We start from the raw sequence: 20,127 nt of genomic DNA, 5'->3' as shown, positions 1-20,127 counted from the left end.
TCCCGAGGCCAAGGACAAAGGAAGCAGCCTGTGATAAAGGAACTGAAAGGGCAAGAGCGGAGTGAGGAGAATAAGAAGTGTTATTTTTGAGCACTTACAGTGTTTCAAGCATATTAATTCCAATCTTTGCAGAACTCTTCAGGTGACGGTATTAGTATCCCATTATAAATAAGGAAAGTGAGGCTCAGGGAGATAAGTAACTTACCCAAGAATACGAATGCTACTAGGAGAAGGAGAAGAGGTAAGACTCAAAGTTAGGTCTAGTTTCAAGCTCTACATTCCTTTCATTAAGGCTCTAAGGTCAGAGAGTTTAATGATTTAATCCTCACTAAATGGCATTAAAGTTCTAGGCCTATAAAATATAATACAAGGTTAAATGTTTCCTTATTATGGTCCACCCTTTAGATATACATTCCAGTTTCTGTGAGGTTTTATATTTTAAAAGCCACATTTTGATGTGTTTCCAAATTATATTTTATGCACATATAGTTAATTGGTTAAATGGCCTTTAAAATCTTTCCAGCAAAGATTTTAAAGCAGCTTAAGGCTACATAAAAATACAAAATTAACAACTTCATGGTATTACCTTATATTTCTATGACACTAAAATTTTACAGAGTGTATACACAAATTTCAGGATATTTAAGAAGATACTTGCATTTTTCAGTTAAAAAGCTCAAGGAGAAACAGTATGGCTTACTATTGGAATTATAATTATCACATGCTAGATAATATAAGTGTCTCTGGGTATCTCCTTTCCTTAACAAAAGCTTCTAGAGGGAACATCTTCATTAACTGTTAATACTTCCAACTTCTATGGCAGACAGAATAATGAACCCCCAAAAATGTTCACACCCTAATCCTTGGGTCCTGTGAATGTTACCTCACATAGCAAAAAGGGCTTTGCAGATAGAATTAAGATTGCTAATTAGTTGAGGGTAAAATAGGGAGAGTAGCTTGGATTATCCAGGTGGGTCCAATATAATCATATGGGCCCTTAAAAGTGCAAGAAGTCAGTGAGAGATGGGCAGAAGAGACTTGGAGAGTGAGAGAGACTCCAATGGCCATAGGGACCTTGAACACGGGGGAAAGGAGCCAGGAGCCAAGGAATGTGGGTGGTCTCTAAAGCTGAAAACAGTTCTCAGCCGACAGTCAACAAGGAAACAGGAACCTCAGTCCTACAACCACAAGGGACTGCATTCTGCCACAAACCTGAATGAGCAAGAAGCAGAATCTCCCCAGAGCTTCTAGTAAGAAATGATGCCCTGCCAACACCTTGATGTTAGCTCGGCGAGACCCGTGTCAGACTTCTGACCTACAGAACTGTGGGAAAATAAATTTGTGTTGCTTTAAGCTGCCAGGTTTGTGGTAATTTGTTATGGCAGCAATGAAAAACTAATACTTTTTTTATTCCTGTACTCAATTCTAGCTTCTTTGAAATGTTCCTACCAACCAATTCTTAGTTGACAAGTGCAATAAATACAGTCCTATTGCCTACTCCTCCTCCTGACCGTGCTGACTGCTTCCTTCTTGGAGTCCTCTCCTCTCTTGGTTTCTATGGTACCATTCCTGATTCTTGATTCTCTTTTCTCTACCTCCTGCTTGGGCACTTTCTCTAATCTTCCGTAAATGTTGCTGTTCCTGAGGGTTCTGTCCCCAGGCTCTCTGCTTACATTACATATACTCTTGGCTTCTACCTATGAAAGGTAGCTAAGGACTCGCAAGTCTCATCCACAGCTCAGATGTCACACTTTAGTTGCAGATCACTACACATCTTCAAGGATGTCCCAAAGCCTCCATTCATTTGAACTTGGTCTTTCCTCCCAAACCTGTTTCTCTATCTCAATTCCCTTCTCCCATTAACTCTACATCCAGTGAACCGAATCAGTCAAGTTACTTTGCCATTATCTTAAGACTATTCTTTCTCGCTAACCCCCTATGTTATTGGTAACTAAATGCAGTTGGGTATTTCTTAAATGTCCCTTTCTATCCCCATGCCACAGTCTCAATTTAGGAACACATCATTTCTGAAAAGTATTAGTAAATCCCCACTTTGCCTCTTCACCTCCTGTCTTGTCAATCTCCAAATACATCCTCCACCTTCTCTCTAGCATGAGTTCTCTAAAAAACGAGTCTTAATCTACTGTTTATAAAATGTTCAATAGTTCTCTGCAGTTCTCAGCACAAAATCTACCCTTTTAAGACTCATTTCTTTTACGCCCTTCAACACTCACCTATTTAACACATTCATGCTGTTCTATATGCTATTTCTTATAACTGAGATGCCTTTCTGCTCTTCAGTTTTAATGGCTGACGGAGGACTCAACACTGGTATGCCTCAAAAGTCGTGTTTGAAAATCACTCTTATTTAAAGTTTCAATTGCACGCAGCTTCAGGAACTCAACTACAGAATGATATAATAGAAAGTATACTGAACTTGGCACCATCACACCAAGTTTCTAGTCCTATTAATTGAAAAGGAAAGGGGTTAAAACTGCTCTGGGCCTGTTTTTTCATTTGTCAAGTGACACGGTTAAACTAGATTATCTAAACTAGTCCATTAAAGTTGACAATTCCAGCTTTCTAATTAAGAGCACTAAAAACATTAGGTACTGAAAACAAGCACTAAGGCTAATTTACAGCGCTGTTCAATTTCTACAGATCCATCAACATCCTTACATCATTCAAACACAGTAAATAACTTTATCAACTAGATAAAGAAAGAATATAAATTATCTTGTTCTAAGAATTTAGAGATAGGGTCTAAATATGATTGGAAGATCAAACCTATTAGATGTGAAGGCAAAATTATAAACTGAAAAGAGGTCAAACTTACAATGACCAAAAGGAGGACTATCTAGAGTGATTAAATGACCAATAATGTAAAAATTTCAGAACGAGCAAAATCATAAGACTTGATCAGGGTTTTGATGGCTTTTATGCATCAAACAGTTTCAATATAAATTAACTCTCTTCTAATTTGAGACTTCTTCCCATGGCCGTTCTGTTTACCTTCTCTATCCCACCTCTGAGCTTTGCTGCCATTTGCTTTTAAATCCCAAGCAAACGCCTCTTCCTTGTCGCCTGGGCAGATGCTATAAACAAATTTAGCTCAAGTGACTGATTGATCGTAAACAGGCTGTAGGCGATAATGAGTCTCTACTAATTACGGTTTCATTGGTTTCAACCCAGCCCTCTCGCTCCCTGCCCAGCGACGCACACCGCGCTCCAAGCAGCGCATCCAGGGAGTAGCCAGGAGTCACAGGCCACCATCGCTGTGAGGGTTGGGTCCCTTCGCCTTTAGAGAAGCGGGGATTGCGTAAGCTGAGCCTATTTTAGTTTTGTTCGCGTTTTTGTGAGAAGTAACCGCTGGGATGAGCAGTGCCCAGACGCGCCCTGGGCCCCTCTACACGCCTCGCGAGCGCGCACCGGGGCTCGAGCTTGGAACGGGGCTGAAATGCCAACCGCTGGAATAACGGACTCGCCTCCCTGGTACCCCTTAAGTCATCAGGGGCAGGCCGGGCTGGCGAGGGTACCTGGCCTTCCCGAGCCCGCCCCAGCCCCAGCGCAGCAGGTGCACACAGCAGTTCTGGAGGACCCAATGGCTCTGAGGTGGCATCAACTCCCACCACCCGGGACTGGCCTTCCTTCTCCCGAGGCCGGCAGAGCCCGCCCAAGAACCTCGCTCGCTGCACCCCCATCCCAAACTCAACATCCACTCCCTCCCCTGGCCCCAACCGGTTCAGCCTGGCGGGTCGCCAAAGAAAGGGGTGCGGCCCAGGAACCCCCGCCCCGGGATAAGGAGAAATGACTCCGATTCCTCCCCCCTGCCCGAGTGCAAAGGGCAGCGGAAAGTGGCATTCTGCCCACGCACCTGTCTTGTGAACCCGTTTTCGGCAGTGGCAGTTCAGATGTCCGAGCCGCTGCCACTTGGTCCCTGAGTCTCCCCAGACCAATCCCGCCGGCGGCCGCCTAGCAGCGACTGCTAACCGCGCATGCGCGTGCGGCCGCAGGCGAGGAGGAGGCGGAGGCCGGAGGCGCGGGCCGCGCGCACCTGAACTGAGGGGCTCAACGGCCGCCGGGGGGCGCAGCCCCGCGAGCCTGAGCTAGGGCAGCCGCCGGCCGCCCGCCTGCCCGCACGCCGTGAGGCGCGTCCCCGGGCCGCGCGCCGCGCCGCCCCCGCCGGCCGGTCGGAGAGCGAACCCCGCTCGTGGGTACCAGGGAAGGAATTCCTGGTTATCAGTCCCAAAACTGTTCCCTCTGATGGAGCGCTTGCCCTCTCTGAGAACAGGGGCGTTCTGCCTCCTGTTGCGTGTAATTGAGTCCTGAATTTTATATAAATCACATTTTTGAACAGCATCCAGTTAGGACACCAGGCCTTTCCTAGAGTTCTGGATGCTCAGAGATGAGAGGTCACTCTGGTCAGCGAGGAGGCTTCCTATTCTGTGTGGCTGTGTGTGTGATAAATATAGGTATATTAAATGGTAACCTAATAAATACATTGTTTTCTTTTCGAAATACTGTTAAGAATTGCTCACATTTATTGTGTTCACTGTAGTCTAGGGTTTGACAGTCGCGATCTCATTTAACCTCACAACAACCCAGATGAAAAAACTGAAAATAATTACATGCTGAGTCTTTGACTAGGAAATGGTAGAAATAGGGTTCAAATCCAGGCCTATCCCTCTCAGAGCCTGTAGTTTAAACCAACACACTAAAAATAAAAATGCAGCATAAGCGTAGTATTGAATTACAAGCTTCTTTGCCCGGTAAATGTTGGGTCATGGGTCTTGTACTACTTTATATTTTAAAGTAAATCTTGACTTTGACTTTGGTATAATCATGATTTCCATTTTATTGGAAGACTAAAATATTTAATTGACTTGTGATACCCCTGTTAAAGAGTCTCAGATTAGAGGATTGATGGCGCTCCCCACCTTTCTGCCACACGCCCATCTGAGTGAGCAGCGTGGGATAGCTTGCTGAGAGACTAAAGAAAAGATCCGGAGACAGCGAATGAGACATATGGGTTTATTGGGAGTTACTTACAGGGAAGGTCCAGTGGCGGCCGGCTGGACAGCAGCGTGCACCTGCTACCGCCCCTTGAGAGAAGCTCGCTGAAGCAGGAGAGAAACAAAGCCTGCATGTTTGCCAAGGGGGATCATCCCTGTATGACCTGCATTGCAAGGACCAGAGCTCCCCCGGAGGGCCCCTATGTTTCCTCAGACCGGGAGGGTCTTGGTGATAACCTCCCACAAAAAAGCAACTGGGTTGGCCAAGTCCAGGACTGTTGTCATCGTGAGTGTCACCTCAAGGACACATGGTTTTTAAAGGGGCATGCCAGCTAATGCCCCTACGCCCACACAATATGTTATTGGCTAGATGTTGTGGGGGATCAGAGTTGGCCACCCTAAATGTCTCTTTGCCTTGATTATATTTAAGAACAAAAAGACTGAAAGAAACTTTGACCTTCACCCTAACTGCCTAAAAGATTTAAGATAGACGCCCTGTTCCAGGAAGGAGCTAATACGGAAAGCTAACTATAGTGTCCGGTAAAATGCGTTTCTCAGGTCACATTGTCTGTAGTTTGCCCATTTGCGTTACCATCTCCATGAAAATTGCCTTCCTCACCTTTGAAGACCCAAACCACTATCGCCAATATCCTCTTTTGTCTTTAGCTGAAGATGATATTTAAGGTGACAGGCTTTGGCCATTCTGGTGAGTTACTCAGCTTTCCTGGGTTTCTCCCTTGTATACATGTTATAAAGTTTTGTTTGACTTTCTCCTGTTATTCTGTCTCATATCAATTTAATTCTTACACCAGCCAGAAGTACCTAGAGGGCAGAGGAGTTGTCTTCCTCCCCTACAATGTCAATATCACTGAATATTTTTCACATTGCATCAGTAATAAAGTGACTGTTTCTAGATTTTTGACACTATCACCTTCCGAAGCATGTTTAGATAGTATTTAATTTTATTGGTTTAAAAAAATTTTATTTGGGGTACTATGTAACAATATATCCTCTTAATCTCTTTCTTCGGTCTTTCCAACTTCTATTATTCAACTTAATTCTGTGGCCCATAACAAATATCCTTGACTTGCTAGAGAAGGATTTCTGAAGGATCCATTCAAGGTCGGCAATGGAGAAGCTGAAAACTAAAAATTTTGAAATGGGGAATTTGAGCTAAATGGGCCGTTACCCTGACCTATTGATGTGAAAATTTGTTAAAACTCCAAGTTCTAATATACACTTAATTCTTATTCTCAGTTTGGAATGTTGTTTTAGGAGGATACCTGTCTATTTTAATAGGAATTCAGAATGTTAAACTCAAGTGCTTTCCTGTACAGTACTTCTTACTGGAAGTCTCATCAAACATTTGTTGAGCATTTATCTTCCCTGTGCTAAGCTGTGTGTGAAAATTTGGGGGATGTGAAGATGACGACTATATGAGCCCTGCTTTCAACTAGCTAATAATATAGTTAGAGAAATAGATATATAATCAAATACTTGTAATATATGATAAATTAGATCATAGGAGCATGGACAAAACGCTATGGGAGCATAGAGTATGTTGCCACTCATTCTTCCTAAATCAAAGAAACCTTCATCAAAGTAGTGCAACTGGGCCCGTGCCATGAAGGCAAAGGAAATGGGCATTCTTAGTATCATGGTGAGAGCAAGAGGTGTCCTGAGAATGGAAAATAGTCCATTTTAGTTAGAAATAGAGTCCATGGGAAGGAATAGTAGAAAATGATTCTGGAATGGTATATTGGGCCCAGTTTATCAAGGAATTTAAACGTCAAGAAACGGAATTTAAACTTTATTATTCACATAGGGCCATCAAATTATTTCAAGCAGAAAAGTGACAGGATCAACTGTAATTTTTGAAAGATAACTGGCCACAATGGCCAGCCCTGGTGGTCTAGTGGTTAAGATTTGATGATCTCACCACCACGGCCCAATTTCGTTTTCTGTTCAGGGAACCACACCACCTATCTGTCCGTTGTCACACCCGTGGTGGCTACATCGTGATGTGATGCTGAAAGCTATGCCACCAGTATTTCAAATACCAGCAGGGTCACCCATGACAGAGAGGTTTCAGTAGAGCTTCCAGACTAAGACAGACTAGGAAGAAGGACCTGGCCACCCACCCACTTCCTATGAATAGCAGCAAGCATGGTCTGATATAGCACCAGAAGGTGAGAGGATGGCACAAAAAGACCCGCCAGGGTTCGACTCTGCTGTACACAGGGTCACTAGGAGTCAGAACCGACTCAATGGCACTAACAACTGGCCACAATATGACATATGTTGAGTGGTATCATTTGTAGGTGCAATGTGACTGTCAAGACACGAGTATCCTTCTGAAGTCCCAAGATGAGTCAGCTTGCCTGATCTGCATGTGGCTACAGGTACCTGGCTGTGGTTCCAAAGCTTCAAGCTCCAGGAAAAAAGATAAACATTGTTGGGATGTCTAAGCAGGATGAAGGGATGTTGCATCAAGCATACTGACATGACAGAAATACATCAAATAGTCGTAGTGACAAAGGAGGTGGTGATCCGGGGGGCCAGGGGAAAGCAATGGCGCTTTCTTTCACTCTCTTTCCTTCTAACTTCTCCTCTTTTCACTTTAAGTTTTGTGTCTATAAAGGCAATGTAAATAGTCAAAATAATTTCAAGAATAATTTTTTTTGGTAGTTATCTTCTGGGCACATGGCAAGATTGCACTCCTGCCTGTTGGAATTTAGGGATGACCACAACTTACTTTAACCAATAAAATATGAACAGATGTGTTGGGTGTCAGTTCCAGGTGGAAGCATTTAATTGTTGGTGCTTGTCTCTGACTGTCCTTTCTCCTGCACAGAGATCATGGAAGCACATGCCGAGATACAGCCCCTGTCAACCTGGTCCTTGTGTGACCCGATCAGTGGAGCCTTCTCGCTGACCTGGTATTGTGAGCGAGAAATACATTTTTGAGGTTGTAAGCCACTGAAATATTGGGGCTATAAGTTACTGCAACATAAACTAGCCTTTCCTAACAGAGTCATTTATCTTTTCTAGAAGACTTTTTTCCCTAATAACTAGTTGCATGTTTGATAAAGTGAGACGTAAATTTGAAGGTAAATGAACTTAGACTGAGGTCCTTGTCAAAGAGTAAGGGGAGAGGAGTCTTCAATTATATCCCCAAGGTTTTTTGTTGTTGTTGATCTTGTTGCTTTTTATTTTTTATTTGGAAATACTTTCAAATATACAGAAAAGTTAGGAGAACAGTGTAAAGAAATCCTGTATATCCTTTGCCCAAAGTACTTGCTAATTTTTAACACATTGCCACATTTTCTTTATCTCTTTTTTCTTATCATCTATCTATCTTTCTCTGAACCATTTGAGAATAGGTTGCCTTCATCATGCCCTTTTACTACTTAATAATTCAGCATATATTTCCTAAGAACAAGGATATTCTCTCACATAACCACAGTATAGTGATCTACTTCAGGGAATTTAACATTGATATAATATCTTAATCTATAGATGATACTCTGATTTCTTCAATTGTCCTAATAATGTTCTTCACAGCATTTTTACAGTACAAGATATAATCTCATGCGAAATATTGCATGTAGTTGTCATGTCTCTAGTCTCCTTTAATCTGAAATTGTGCCTCATATTTCCTTGCTTTTCACGATGTTAATATTTATTAGTATTAGTATACAAGCCAATTATTTGACAGAATGTCCTTCAACATGGATTTGTCCTGTATTTATTTGTTATTAGATGTAAGTTATGAATTTTTGGCTAGAATATTATATTATTCAAGGTTCTCCGTAGAAACAGAAACAATAGGATATATATATAGATATCTATAAGAACGGATTTATTATAGTAATTGGCTCACGTGGTTATGGAGGCTGAAAATTCCCACAATCTGCTGTCTGCAAGCTGGAGAACCAGAAAAAACCAGTAGTGTAATTCACTCTGAGCCCAAAGGCCTGAGAACCAGGGGGGCCATAGGTGTAAGTCCTGGAGTTCAAAGGCTCCAAAACCAGGAGCTCCAATGTCCAAGGGCAGGATAAGATGGACGTCCCAGCTCAAGAAGAGAGAGCGAGAATTTGCCTTTTGTTCTATTTGGGCCTTCAACAGTTTGGATGATGTCTGCCCACATTGGTGAGGGCAGATCTTCTTTACTCAGTGTATTGAATCAAATGTCAATCTCTTCTAGAAACATCCTCACAGAAACACTCCTAAATAATGTTTTACCACCTCTCTGGTCATTCCTTAGCTCAGTCAAGTTGACACATAAAATTAACCATCAGAAATGTATTGTAAGTGATTTGTGACCTTTTCAGAGTAATATACCTGAGACACATATCCATTTACCTCTTTTTGGTGATGTTAATTTTAAACACTTGTTTAAGGTGTTTCCTGCTTTCTCTACTGTATAGTTACTATTCTTCCATTTGTAATTAATAAGTAATCTGTGTGAAGAAAATTTGAGACTATGTAAATGTCCTATTCTTCATCAAACTTTACTCTCCCTCTTCTTCCACCCTGAGACTTAGCACCCATTGATCCATTTTTGCCTGGAGCAATTTTACTATGATGATTGAAATAGTGAGTTTTAAACTCCATCTTCTTTCTATATTTATTAGGCAACATTCTATAAGAAAAAGCTTTTGCTTCTTGTCCATCCATCCATCCATCCGTCCATCCACCATCCACTGAATCTATGTATCATTAGTATAGAATCATGACTTCTTTATTTTAGTCAGTGAGTTATAATCCATTACTATGCTTAGTTATTCTGGTGCCCAAATTGTCCCAGGTTTGCACAGTCGGAGTCTCTTCATGCTAGCTCCTGTATCCTTTTGACATGGTCCCGTCATTTTTCTACAGGCTTATTTAGGAATATTTGGCATGCATTTTGATGACTTTTGATGTATGCATACACTCAAGAAACACCAAAACAAATAATGAACACATCATTTACCTCTAAAAGTTTCCTTGTCCCCCCATTCCTAAGCAACCACAGACTTGAATTCTCTGACATTATTGATTAGATTGCAATTTTCTAGACTTTTCTATAAATGGAATTATATTGCATGTACTTATTTTGGTCTAGCTTCTTTCAGTCACTAGTTATTTTCAGATCCATTTCTATATTTGTAGACATTGATAGTTTGTTCTTTTTTATTGCTGAGTACTGGTCCACTATACAGATATGAAACTGTTTATGCATTCACCTGTTAATGGATATTTGGGTTGTTTCAAGTTTTTGGCTGTTACAAATAAAGATGCTAAGGGCATTCATGTACAAGTCTTTGGGTAGACATATACTTTCATTTGTCTTGAACAACTAGGAGTGGAATGGCTGGGATGTATGGTAGGCATATGTTTGATTAAGAAAATGCTGAGCTGTTTTCCAAAGTGGCTGTTTTCCATTCCCCCCAGCAATGTATGGGAGTTCACTTTGCACCACATCTTCCCCATCACTTGTACGGTCAGTCTTTTAGTCTTGCTAGAGGCCAATCAATAATATCTTACTGTGGTTTTAAATGCTATATAGTTTTCTTATATATTACCAAATCCCACCCAAAAGAGTTGTATCATTTTGTATTCCCACAAACAGTGTATGAGAGTGTTTATTTCTGCATAACGTCAGCAAGAGAATGCACTGTCAAGCTTTTGGATTCTTGCCAACCTCATGATGGGGCAGTTTAGGATATCTCTGTGTAGTTTTAATTTGTACTTATAAGTGAGACTGAGTAACTTTCCATATATAAGGGCAATTTTTAAATTTGTGAATTGTTCATGACTTTTGCCCATTTTTCTGTACAATTATGTCCTTTCCAAACTTAATAAATTTCTTTATATGATAGAGATATTATCCCTTTATCTTTAAACTTGCATAAAATGTGTTTTTGCCATACAAAATTTTATTTTATTTTTTGTGACCACGCGTCAATCTACTTTTTCTTTTTATTGTATCCAGATTTTGTGTCATAGTTAGAATGCCTTTCCCTATTCCCAGATTTCAGAGAGGTTCCCGTATATATTCTTTTAGTACTTGCAAAATTTCAGTTTAATTTATATTTCTGATTCATTTGGAGCTTATTCTTGAGTAGCATGTAAATTTTATATTTCTCCAAATGGCTATCAAGTTGTCCCAATATCATTTATTAAAATATCCATCTTTTCCCAGTGATTTAAGATACTGCTGTCATCATTTACTAAATATCCATATGTACTTGGTTGTATTTCTAGACTTTCTATTCTATTTTGTCAACTTGTTTGCTCAAGTGCTAGTACAAAGTAAAGTACCACACTGTTTTGATTATAGAGGCATTAAAAAATGTTTTAATACCTGGTTATTCAGAGCTTCTTTTATGCCTGTAATTGTTTTTTCTTATCTAATTTCATTGGCTAACATTGCCAGAACAATGTAACAGTCATGGGGATAGTGGGGATCATTTGCATTGTTCTTGTCCTTAATGGAAATGCCTCTAGTGTTTAACCATTAAATAAGAGCCATCTATAGGATTGAGGCATGTAAATTTTATCTGTGATTGCCAGATTTAGCAGATTAAAATACATGATGCCTGATGAGATTCTAATTTCGTATAAACAAATAATTTTTAGTAGATGCATTTTTCATATGTGTATTTCATCTGGCCACCTTAATTTTATCATGTTAAGGAAGTATCCATTCATTGTAATTTTCTGCAATGCTTTGATAGGAAATAGGTGCTGAGTTTTTTCAAAGGCTTTTCCAATAACTGTGGAGGTAATCATGGTTTTTCTTCTTAGACCTATTAGTAAGAATCCTAACTAGATTTTTATTCCCCTGGTGTTAAAAACCAGGTCATGGTGTGTTGTTTTCTTGATGTGGCTTGGGAATCTATTTCTAATATCCCATTTAGGATTCTTGCATCAATCCTCACAAATGATAAAGGTCTGGTTTTGTTTTTTGTGCTATCATTATCAGGATTGGATATTTATGTTATACTTGCATCATTAATTTGTAAATTTTTCATTATTTGCTATACTCTGAAACAATTTTAAAACATTGGACTATCTGATTTCTAGAATTTTAATTGAGTTCCCCTGTGCAATTGTCTGGGCCTGGTGCTTTTTTGTTATTTCTCAATAACTTTCTCTACTTCTCATAATTGTTGCAATTCTGCCACACGGTTCTGGAAGGTCCATATAAGAGTATACAGAAAACTGCAAGATATTTTTGCACACCTGTCAGAAGAAGGTATCTCTTTTCCCTCTACATAAGAGTGTAGCCACACATACTGTTACTGCTACTATTGGCAATGTTGTTGTTAGTGCTGTTGAGTCAATTCTGACTCCCAGCGATCCTGTGTATAGCAGAGTGGAACCATGCTTGGTCTTTTTGTGCCATCCACCTTCCTGGGCTATATCAGACAATGCTCTTCATGCTCTGCTGCTATTAAAAGAGTTTTCAGGGCCAGTTTTTTCAGAAGTGGGTGGCCAGGTCCTTCTTCTTAGTCTGAAAGCTCTGCTGAAACCTGTCCACTGTGGGTGACCCTGCGGTATTTCAAATGCCCGTGGCATAGCTTTCAGCAACACGCAGCCACCACAGTGTGACAGCTGACAGATGGGTGGTGTGGTGTGGTTCCTTGACTGGAAAATGAACCCAGGCCGCAATGGTGAGAGTGCAGAATCTTAACCACTAGACCACCATGGCTAGTGGTAATATTACTATGTTACCATTTACTTCAATAGTAAATGGTGCAGATGTTGGTGGCTTGTCTCAATATTTGAGACACATTTTGGCAACAGAGAGAATTTCACTTATCATGTCTCCAATATTTGCAGAGCTTCTATTCACTTCAAAAGTAGTGTCTAAGGAAAAAAGATTTCTGTAGAATCTGGTCTGAATGTGGTTTCTATAAACTTACCTGCTATATTGTTTCAGGGGCTTAATCATTTGCCTTCATATATATGAGTGAATAAAATTGATTTTAAAATAGCAAAAGGAGTAAGAATGCTATAAAACAAATGCCCAAACCAACCAATGAGCACTATTTGCTTGGCAGTATACCAGAAGGTGGGGGAGTTCTCCAAATCTCCGCTTCCTCATACACCTCAGACCAGAGACATGGGTAGTGAGTGAGACCCTCTGAACACCAAGCATTTGGGAGCAGTAAGGATGGGGATGGAAGGTGGGGGCATCTCTCCTGGCTACATTAGGAACATTTTCCAGAAATGCTTTGTGCTGGCCACCAAAACTCTCTTATCTTGGATTCATTTCATTTAGGACAGCTTTATCAGACTGAATCTTTAATGCTGTCTTTTAACTTCTTTCACCTTTTGCCTTCTAGCATCTGCCACTCTCAGGGCATTTTGGTCAGAGTTCAAATGCCTCTTTCTGAGCGCCAAAGCAGCACTCCCTTGGAATCATCTCAGCTTTTCATAATATTCAGCGTATATTAGACAGTGTCTTTTAATACTATTCCGCTGTGTGGTCCCAACCCTCCAGGTATTTTGTTCCAGAGTTGGATGGTGGGCTGCAAACTCAAAATAAGTAGCTTTTCAAGGAATGTTGCCATCTTTTCAAGAAGTGCTGTAACTGGACTTAGTTTTATTTTTTCGTATAAGCCTGAATATGCTCTGACAGGCAATTTTAAAAGTTCAAAATTTAAGTCAAATTTAAAATTTTTGTAACATACATATGTTCTTTTTTTCTCCCCCTGCCAGCTTTATTGAGATATAGTTGACATATAACTTCTTTTCATTTAAAAGGAGAGAATAAAATGGACACATGAACAGTTTATCTTCCATATTCTCTTTATATAGTAGTATGTGATACAATTCATTCTGAGGTAAATGTGTGACATTCTGGCACTCAAGGATAATACAACAGTATGAATTAAGATTTTCATATCTGATTGAAGGATAAGAAAGAAGAAATACCTCGGATTAATTCTCAAAATAAATAAAGTCAAACTCAATAGAATGATAAGAAGAATAGCAGGCTTTAATAGATTTCTATAAGAAAATGATGGATCAAGCAGACAAAAATTAGGAAAGATTTAAAAGACTTAAGTATATTAAAAAGCCTGATGTAAGACAGCCCTGCATCCAGTAAATAGGAATAGTTTAAGGAGAAATTTTTAAAGCACAAAACTAATATTTGTAAAATCAAATGAACGTAACATATTTTAAAAGGACATACAGAGACTATACATTCTTTTCAAATTCACGTGAAACATAAGAATTCATAACAATTCTCAAATTTTATCACGCAAAGTTCTCTAACAACCATGTAATTAAATGATAAATCAACAATAAAAGGTGGCAAGAACCAATATATTTGGGAAAACAAACACATACACATTCCCTAATAACCCATGAGTTAAGAGGGCAATAATAAGAGAAAGTATGAAATCTTTAAAACTGAATGATGATCAGAGTACGTACATATCGAGATGTTTGGTAATCAGCTCAAATGGCACTTAGGGGTAAGTTTATAGTTTTAAATGCGTTTATTAAAAAGACAAGAAGATATTGTGGCTGTACCGCCAGACCCAGACTTGCTTAAATTTGCACTATTTCTTTAGATGTCTTAACAAAATGGATGAGAGTATATACCAGTTCACGTGGAACCTCTCAATGACAACAGCAAGTTTCTGAACTTTTAGCTATTTATTGAAATTATGTGTTAGCATCACTATCTAAGTCAACAAAATACATTTCTTCACTTTTAAAAACTTCCCTGCTTTTACTATTTTCAAATTAAACTGTAATAGTAAGAACACAAACACCATAGATAAACGTTGTAATTTTTCTGGACATAAGAGATAGTTTAATACTTCTAAGTCCACCAGTTTGTTCATTGTTTTATCCTCTTCTATATAATTACATATTTTCATTATTACAATTTCTGAAAGATGCCGTTAGAAATCAAGGTCATCTAAGGTTCCAAGGTATTACAGAGTTTCTTCTTACTATGCTTATTATCTTCATATTTTCTGAAATAAAAATAAGAAATCTATAACATCTAGAAATAACATATTATTAATTCATAAGGATGTAATTATTTTCATAACAATTTCTTGATATTCTTTCCTTAATTCTGTCCTTTTGACACTATCTTCCCCTATTAAATAGAGAAGATGACTTTACATTGGCAAAACATATAATTCTTAAGATGTGCTAGACAAATTTTTTTTATATTTTTTATTCTTTTAAATTTTATTGCAGTAACATTGGATTATAACATTATATCGCTTTCAGATGTACATCGTAATATATTTCGAATTCTGTGTAGATTACATCATGTTCACCACCCAAAAATTAATTATAGTCCATACCTTCACATGTGAGCCTAATCACCTCTTTTGCTCTCCCCCTCCCCTCTTCCCCTATGGTAACCACCAATCCAATCTCCATTGCTATGTGTTTTTTTCTCGTCGTTTTTATCTTCTACTTATGGGTGAGATTGTACAATATTTGACTTTCTCCCTTTGACTTATTTCACTTCGCATAATACCCTCAAGGTCCATCTATGTTGTCACAAATGGCTGAATTTCACCATTTCTTATGGCTGAGTAGTATTCCATTGTAAATATATACCACATCTTCTTTATCCATTCATCCCTTGATGGGCACCTAGGTTGCTTCCAAGTCTTGGCTATTGTGAATAAGGCTGCAATGAACATAGGGGTGCAAGTATCTTTATGCCTTTGTGTTTTCAAGTTCTTTGGATAAATACCCAGCAGTGGGAGAGCTGGATCATACGGTAGATCTATTCTTAATTTTCTGAGGATACTCCATACTGCTTTCCATAGTGGCTGCACCAGTTTGCACTCCCACCAGCAGTGTATGAGGGTTCCCTTCTCTCCACATCCTCTCCAACACTTGTTGTTTCCTGTCTTGTTAATTATAGCCCTTCTGACTGGAGTGAGGTGATACCTCATTGTAGTTTTGATTTGCATTTCCCTGATAGCTAATGATGCTGAGCATCTTTTCATATGCCTGTTGGCCATCTGTATATCTTCTTTGGAGAAATCTCTGTTCAGATCTTTTGCCCATTTTTAAATTGGGTTGTTGGGTTTTTTGTTGTTGAGCTGTATGTGTTCTTTGTATATTTTGGATATTAACCCCTTATCTGATATATGGTTTGCAAATATCTTCTCCCAATTGTTAGGTTGTCTTTTTGTTTAGTTGATGGTTTCCTTTGCTGTGCAGAAGCTTTTTAGTTTGATGTAGTCCCATTTGTTCATTTTTTCTTTTGTTTCCCTTGCCTGGTCAGACATGGTACTTGAAAATACACTGCTCAGACCAATGTCAAAGAGCATAGTGCCTATGTTTTCTTCTAGAAGTTTCATGCTTTCGGGTTTTACTTTCAAGTCTTTAATCCATTTTTAGTTGAATTTTGTGCATGGTGTAAGGTAATGATCTACTTTCATTCTTTGCATGTGGCTGTCCAGTTTTCCCAACACCATTTATTGAAGAGACTCTCCTTTCTCCATTGTATGCTCTTGGCTCCCTTGTCGAATATTAGCTGTCCATAAATGTGTGGGTTTACTTCTGGGCTCTCGATTCTGTTCCATTGATCTGTGTGTCTGTTTTTGTGCCATACCATGCTGTTTTGGCTACTATGGGTTTGTAGTATATTTTGAAATCAGGGAGTGTGATACCTCCAGCTTTGTTCTTTTTTCTCAGGAATCCTTTGGCTATTCAGGGTCTTTTGTTGTTCCATATAAATTTTAGGATTCTTTGTTCTATTTCTGTGAAAAATGTTGTTGGAACTTTGATAGGGATTGCATTGAATCTGTAGATTGCTTTAGGATGTATGAACATTTTAACTATGTTAATTCTTCCAATCCAAGAGCCCGGAATATCTTTCCATTTCTTTGTGTGTTCTTTGATTTCTTTCAACAATGTTTTATAGTTTTCAGTGTACAGATCATTCACCTCTTTGGTTAAGTTTATTCCTAGGTATTTTATTCTTTTTGTTGCAATTGTAAATGAGATTGCATTCTTAATTTCTCTTTCTGCTACTTCGTTGTTAGTGTATAGAAATGCAACCGATTTTTGTATGTTGATTTTGTATCCTGCAACTTGACTGTATTCATTTATTATTTCTAAAAGTTTTTTAGTGGATTCTGTAGGGTTTTCTATATATAAAATCATGTCATCTGCAAAGAGACAGTTTCACTTCTTCTTTTCCAATATGGATCCATTTTATTTCTTTTTCTTGCCTGATTGCTCTGGCTAGGACTTCCAATACTATGTTAAATAAGAGTGGTGACAGTGGGCATCCTTGTCTGGTTCCTGTTCTTAGAGGGATAGCTTTCAGTTTTTCTACATTGAGAATGATATTTCCTGTGGGTTTGTCATATATGGCCTTTATTATGTCGAGGTGTTTTCCTTTTCTATACCCATTTTATTTAGAGTTTTTATCATAAATGGATGCTGCATCTTGTCAAATGCTTTCTCTGCATCTATTGAGATGATCATGTGATTTTTATTCTTCATTTTGTTAATGTGGTGTGTCACGTTGATAGATTTGCAGATGTTGAACCATCCTTGCATCACTGGAGTGAAACCCATTTGATCATGATGTATGATCTTTTTAATGTATTGTTGTATTTGATTTGCTAGTATTTTGTTGAGGATTTTTGCCTTGATGTTCATCAGTGATATTGGCCTGTAATTTTCTTTTTTTGTGTTGTTCTTGTCTGGTTTTGGTATCAGGATAATGTTGGCTTCATAGAATGAGTTAGGAAGCCTCACCTCCTCTTCAATTTTTTTGGAAGAGTTTGAGAAGGATAGTATTATGTCTTCTTTGAATGTTTGGTAGAATTCACCAGGGAAGCCATCTGGTCCTGGACTTTTATTTCTTGGGAGGTTTTTGATTGCTGTTTCAATCTCCTTACTGGTGATTGGGCTATTCAAATTCTCTACTTCTTCTTGGTCCAGTTTTGGAAGGTTATATGTTGCTAAGAATTTATCCATTTCTTCTAGATTATCCAATTTGTTGGCATATAGCTTTTCATAGTATTCTCTTATTATCTTTTGTATTTCTGAGGTGTCTGTTGTAATTTCTCCTCTTTCATTTCTGATTTTACTTATTTGAGCCTTCTCCCTTTTTTTCCTTGGTGAGTCTAGCTAAGGGTTTGTCAATTTTGTTTATCTTTTCAAAGAACCAGCTCTTGGTTTCATTAATTTTTTCTATTATTTTTCTAGTCTCTCTATTTCATTTATTCTGCTCTGATTTTTATTATTTCCTTCCTTCTGCTTATTTTGGGATTTCTGTGTTCTTCTTTTTCCAGTACCCTTAGATGTGCTGTTAGATTGTTTATTTGGGATTTTTCTTCTTTGCAGAGGTAGGCCTGAATTTCTATAAACTTCCCTCTTAGAACCTCTTTTGCTGTATCCCATAGATTTTGGCATGTCTTATTTTCATTTTCATTTGCCTCCAGGAATTTTTGATTTCTCCTTTGATTTCTTCATTGACCTAATCGTTTTTCAGTAGCACTTTGTTTAATCTCCACATTTTTGTGGCTTTTCTGGTTTTCTTCCTGTAGTTGATTTCTAGTTTCATACCTTTGTGATCAGAAAAGATGCATGGTATTATTTTGATCTTCTTAAATTTATTGAGACTTGTTTTGTGGCATAATATGTGATCAATCCTGGAGAATGTTCCATGGGCATTTGAAAAGAATGTCTATTCTGTGGTTTTTGGATGGGATGTTCTACATATATCCACTAAGTCCATCTGGTCAAATGTGTCCTTTAAGGCCAGTGTTTCCTCATTGATCTTCTGTTTGGATGATCTATCCACTGGTGTAAGTGGAGTGTTAAAGTCCCCTACTATTATTGTGTTACTGTCTATTTCTCCTTTTATGTCTGTTAGTAATTGCTTTATATATGTAGGTGCTCCTATGTTGGGTGCATAGATATTTACAAGTGTTATATCTTCTTGTTGAATTGTTCCCTTTATCATTATGTAGTGCCCTTCTTTGTCTCTTGTTACAGTTTTTGTTTTAAAGTTTATTTTGTCTGATATAAGTATTGCTACCCCACTTTCTTTTCTTTGCCATTTGCATGGAATATCTTTTTCCATCCATTCACTTTCAGTTTGTGAGTGTCTTTAGATCTGAAGTGTGTCTCTTGTATGCAGCATATATATGGGTCTTCTTTTTTTATCCAGTTGGCCACCCTATGCCTTTGGATTGCAGCATTTAGTCCATTGACATTTAAAGTGGCTATTGATAAATATGTATTTATTGCCATTTTATTACTTTTTTTCCGGGTGTTTTAGTAGTAGTTCTCTGTTCCTTTCTTTTTCTCTTGCTCTCTTCTCTTGTGGTTTGATGACTTTCTTTAGTAATGTGTTTGATTTCTTTTGTCTTACTTATTTGCTTATTATAGGTTTCTGATTTGAGATTACCATGAGGAACCTATATAATATTCTATGTATATAACAGTCTATATTGAGTTGATAGACTCTTTAGCTTAACCTCTTTCTAAAGCCTCTACTTTGTCACTCCGCTCCTCCCACATTTTACGTTTTGGAAATCATATATAATGTCCTGTTTAGTGTGTGTCTATCCATTACCCTCTTATCATTGAAGTAGGTAATTTTAGTACTTTTGTCTTTTAACCTTCATCTTATCTTCACAGGTAGTTGATCCGCTACCTTTACTATATTTTTACATTTACCAGTGATTTTATTGCCTGTTTATTTTGGGGGGGTTATTTTTTTGGATAATTTTTTTATCCCTATTTATGGTCATTGCTTTCCCACTTAAATAAGTCCCTTCAGCATTTCCTGTAGAACTGGTTTCTTGGTGATAAACTCCTTTAATTTTTGCTTGTCTGGGAAGCTCTTTATTTCTCCTTCCAATCTGAATGAGAACTTTGATGTATAGAGTATTCTTGGCTGTAGGTTTTTTCCTTTTAGCACTTTAAATACATCATGCCATTCTCTTCTCGCCTTAGGATTTCAGCTGAGAAATCCACTGATAGCTTTATGGGCTTTCCTTTGTATGTCACTTGTGGCCTTTCTCTTGCTGCTTTTAGGATTCTCTCTTTATGTTTAATTTTGGACATTTTAATTATAATGTGTCTTGGTGTGGGCCTCTTTGGG

General features: G+C 38.4%; 2 protein-coding genes across 5 annotated transcripts in view; both read right to left on the bottom strand.

The window, feature by feature from the left end:
* Positions 1–4,148, bottom strand: part of CLGN (calmegin) — a 40,474-nt gene extending 36,326 nt beyond the window's left edge. Inside the window, exons 1-2 of one of the 2 annotated variants that reach the window (XM_070609049.1) lie at positions 3,875–4,061; positions 3,013–3,095 (exon numbers count right to left, since the gene is read on the bottom strand). In XM_070609049.1, the coding sequence (XP_070465150.1) occupies positions 3,013–3,045 (33 nt within the window). In that variant the 5' untranslated portion in view covers positions 3,046–3,095; positions 3,875–4,061. Of the gene's footprint in view, positions 1–3,012; positions 3,096–3,874 lie in introns of both variants that reach the window. The other variant, XM_070609050.1, reaches the window with a different exon arrangement.
* Positions 4,149–13,796: 9,648 nt separating this feature from the next.
* The window catches only part of MGAT4D (MGAT4 family member D), a 64,376-nt gene continuing 58,045 nt past the window's right edge, over positions 13,797–20,127 (bottom strand). For all 3 annotated transcript variants that reach the window (XM_070609051.1, XM_070609052.1, XM_070609053.1), the window contains one exon: positions 13,797–14,998. Coding sequence is in view for 2 of the 3 variants with exons in the window: in XM_070609052.1 (XP_070465153.1) it covers positions 14,990–14,998 (9 nt within the window). In the remaining variant the exon portion in view is untranslated. The remainder of the gene's footprint in view (positions 14,999–20,127) is intronic.

The sequence above is a fragment of the Equus przewalskii genome, chromosome 2 (genome assembly GCF_037783145.1).
Source record: "Equus przewalskii isolate Varuska chromosome 2, EquPr2, whole genome shotgun sequence".
Classification (NCBI taxonomy): Eukaryota; Metazoa; Chordata; class Mammalia; order Perissodactyla; family Equidae; genus Equus; species Equus przewalskii.
This window is presented reverse-complemented; position numbering and strand designations above follow the sequence as displayed.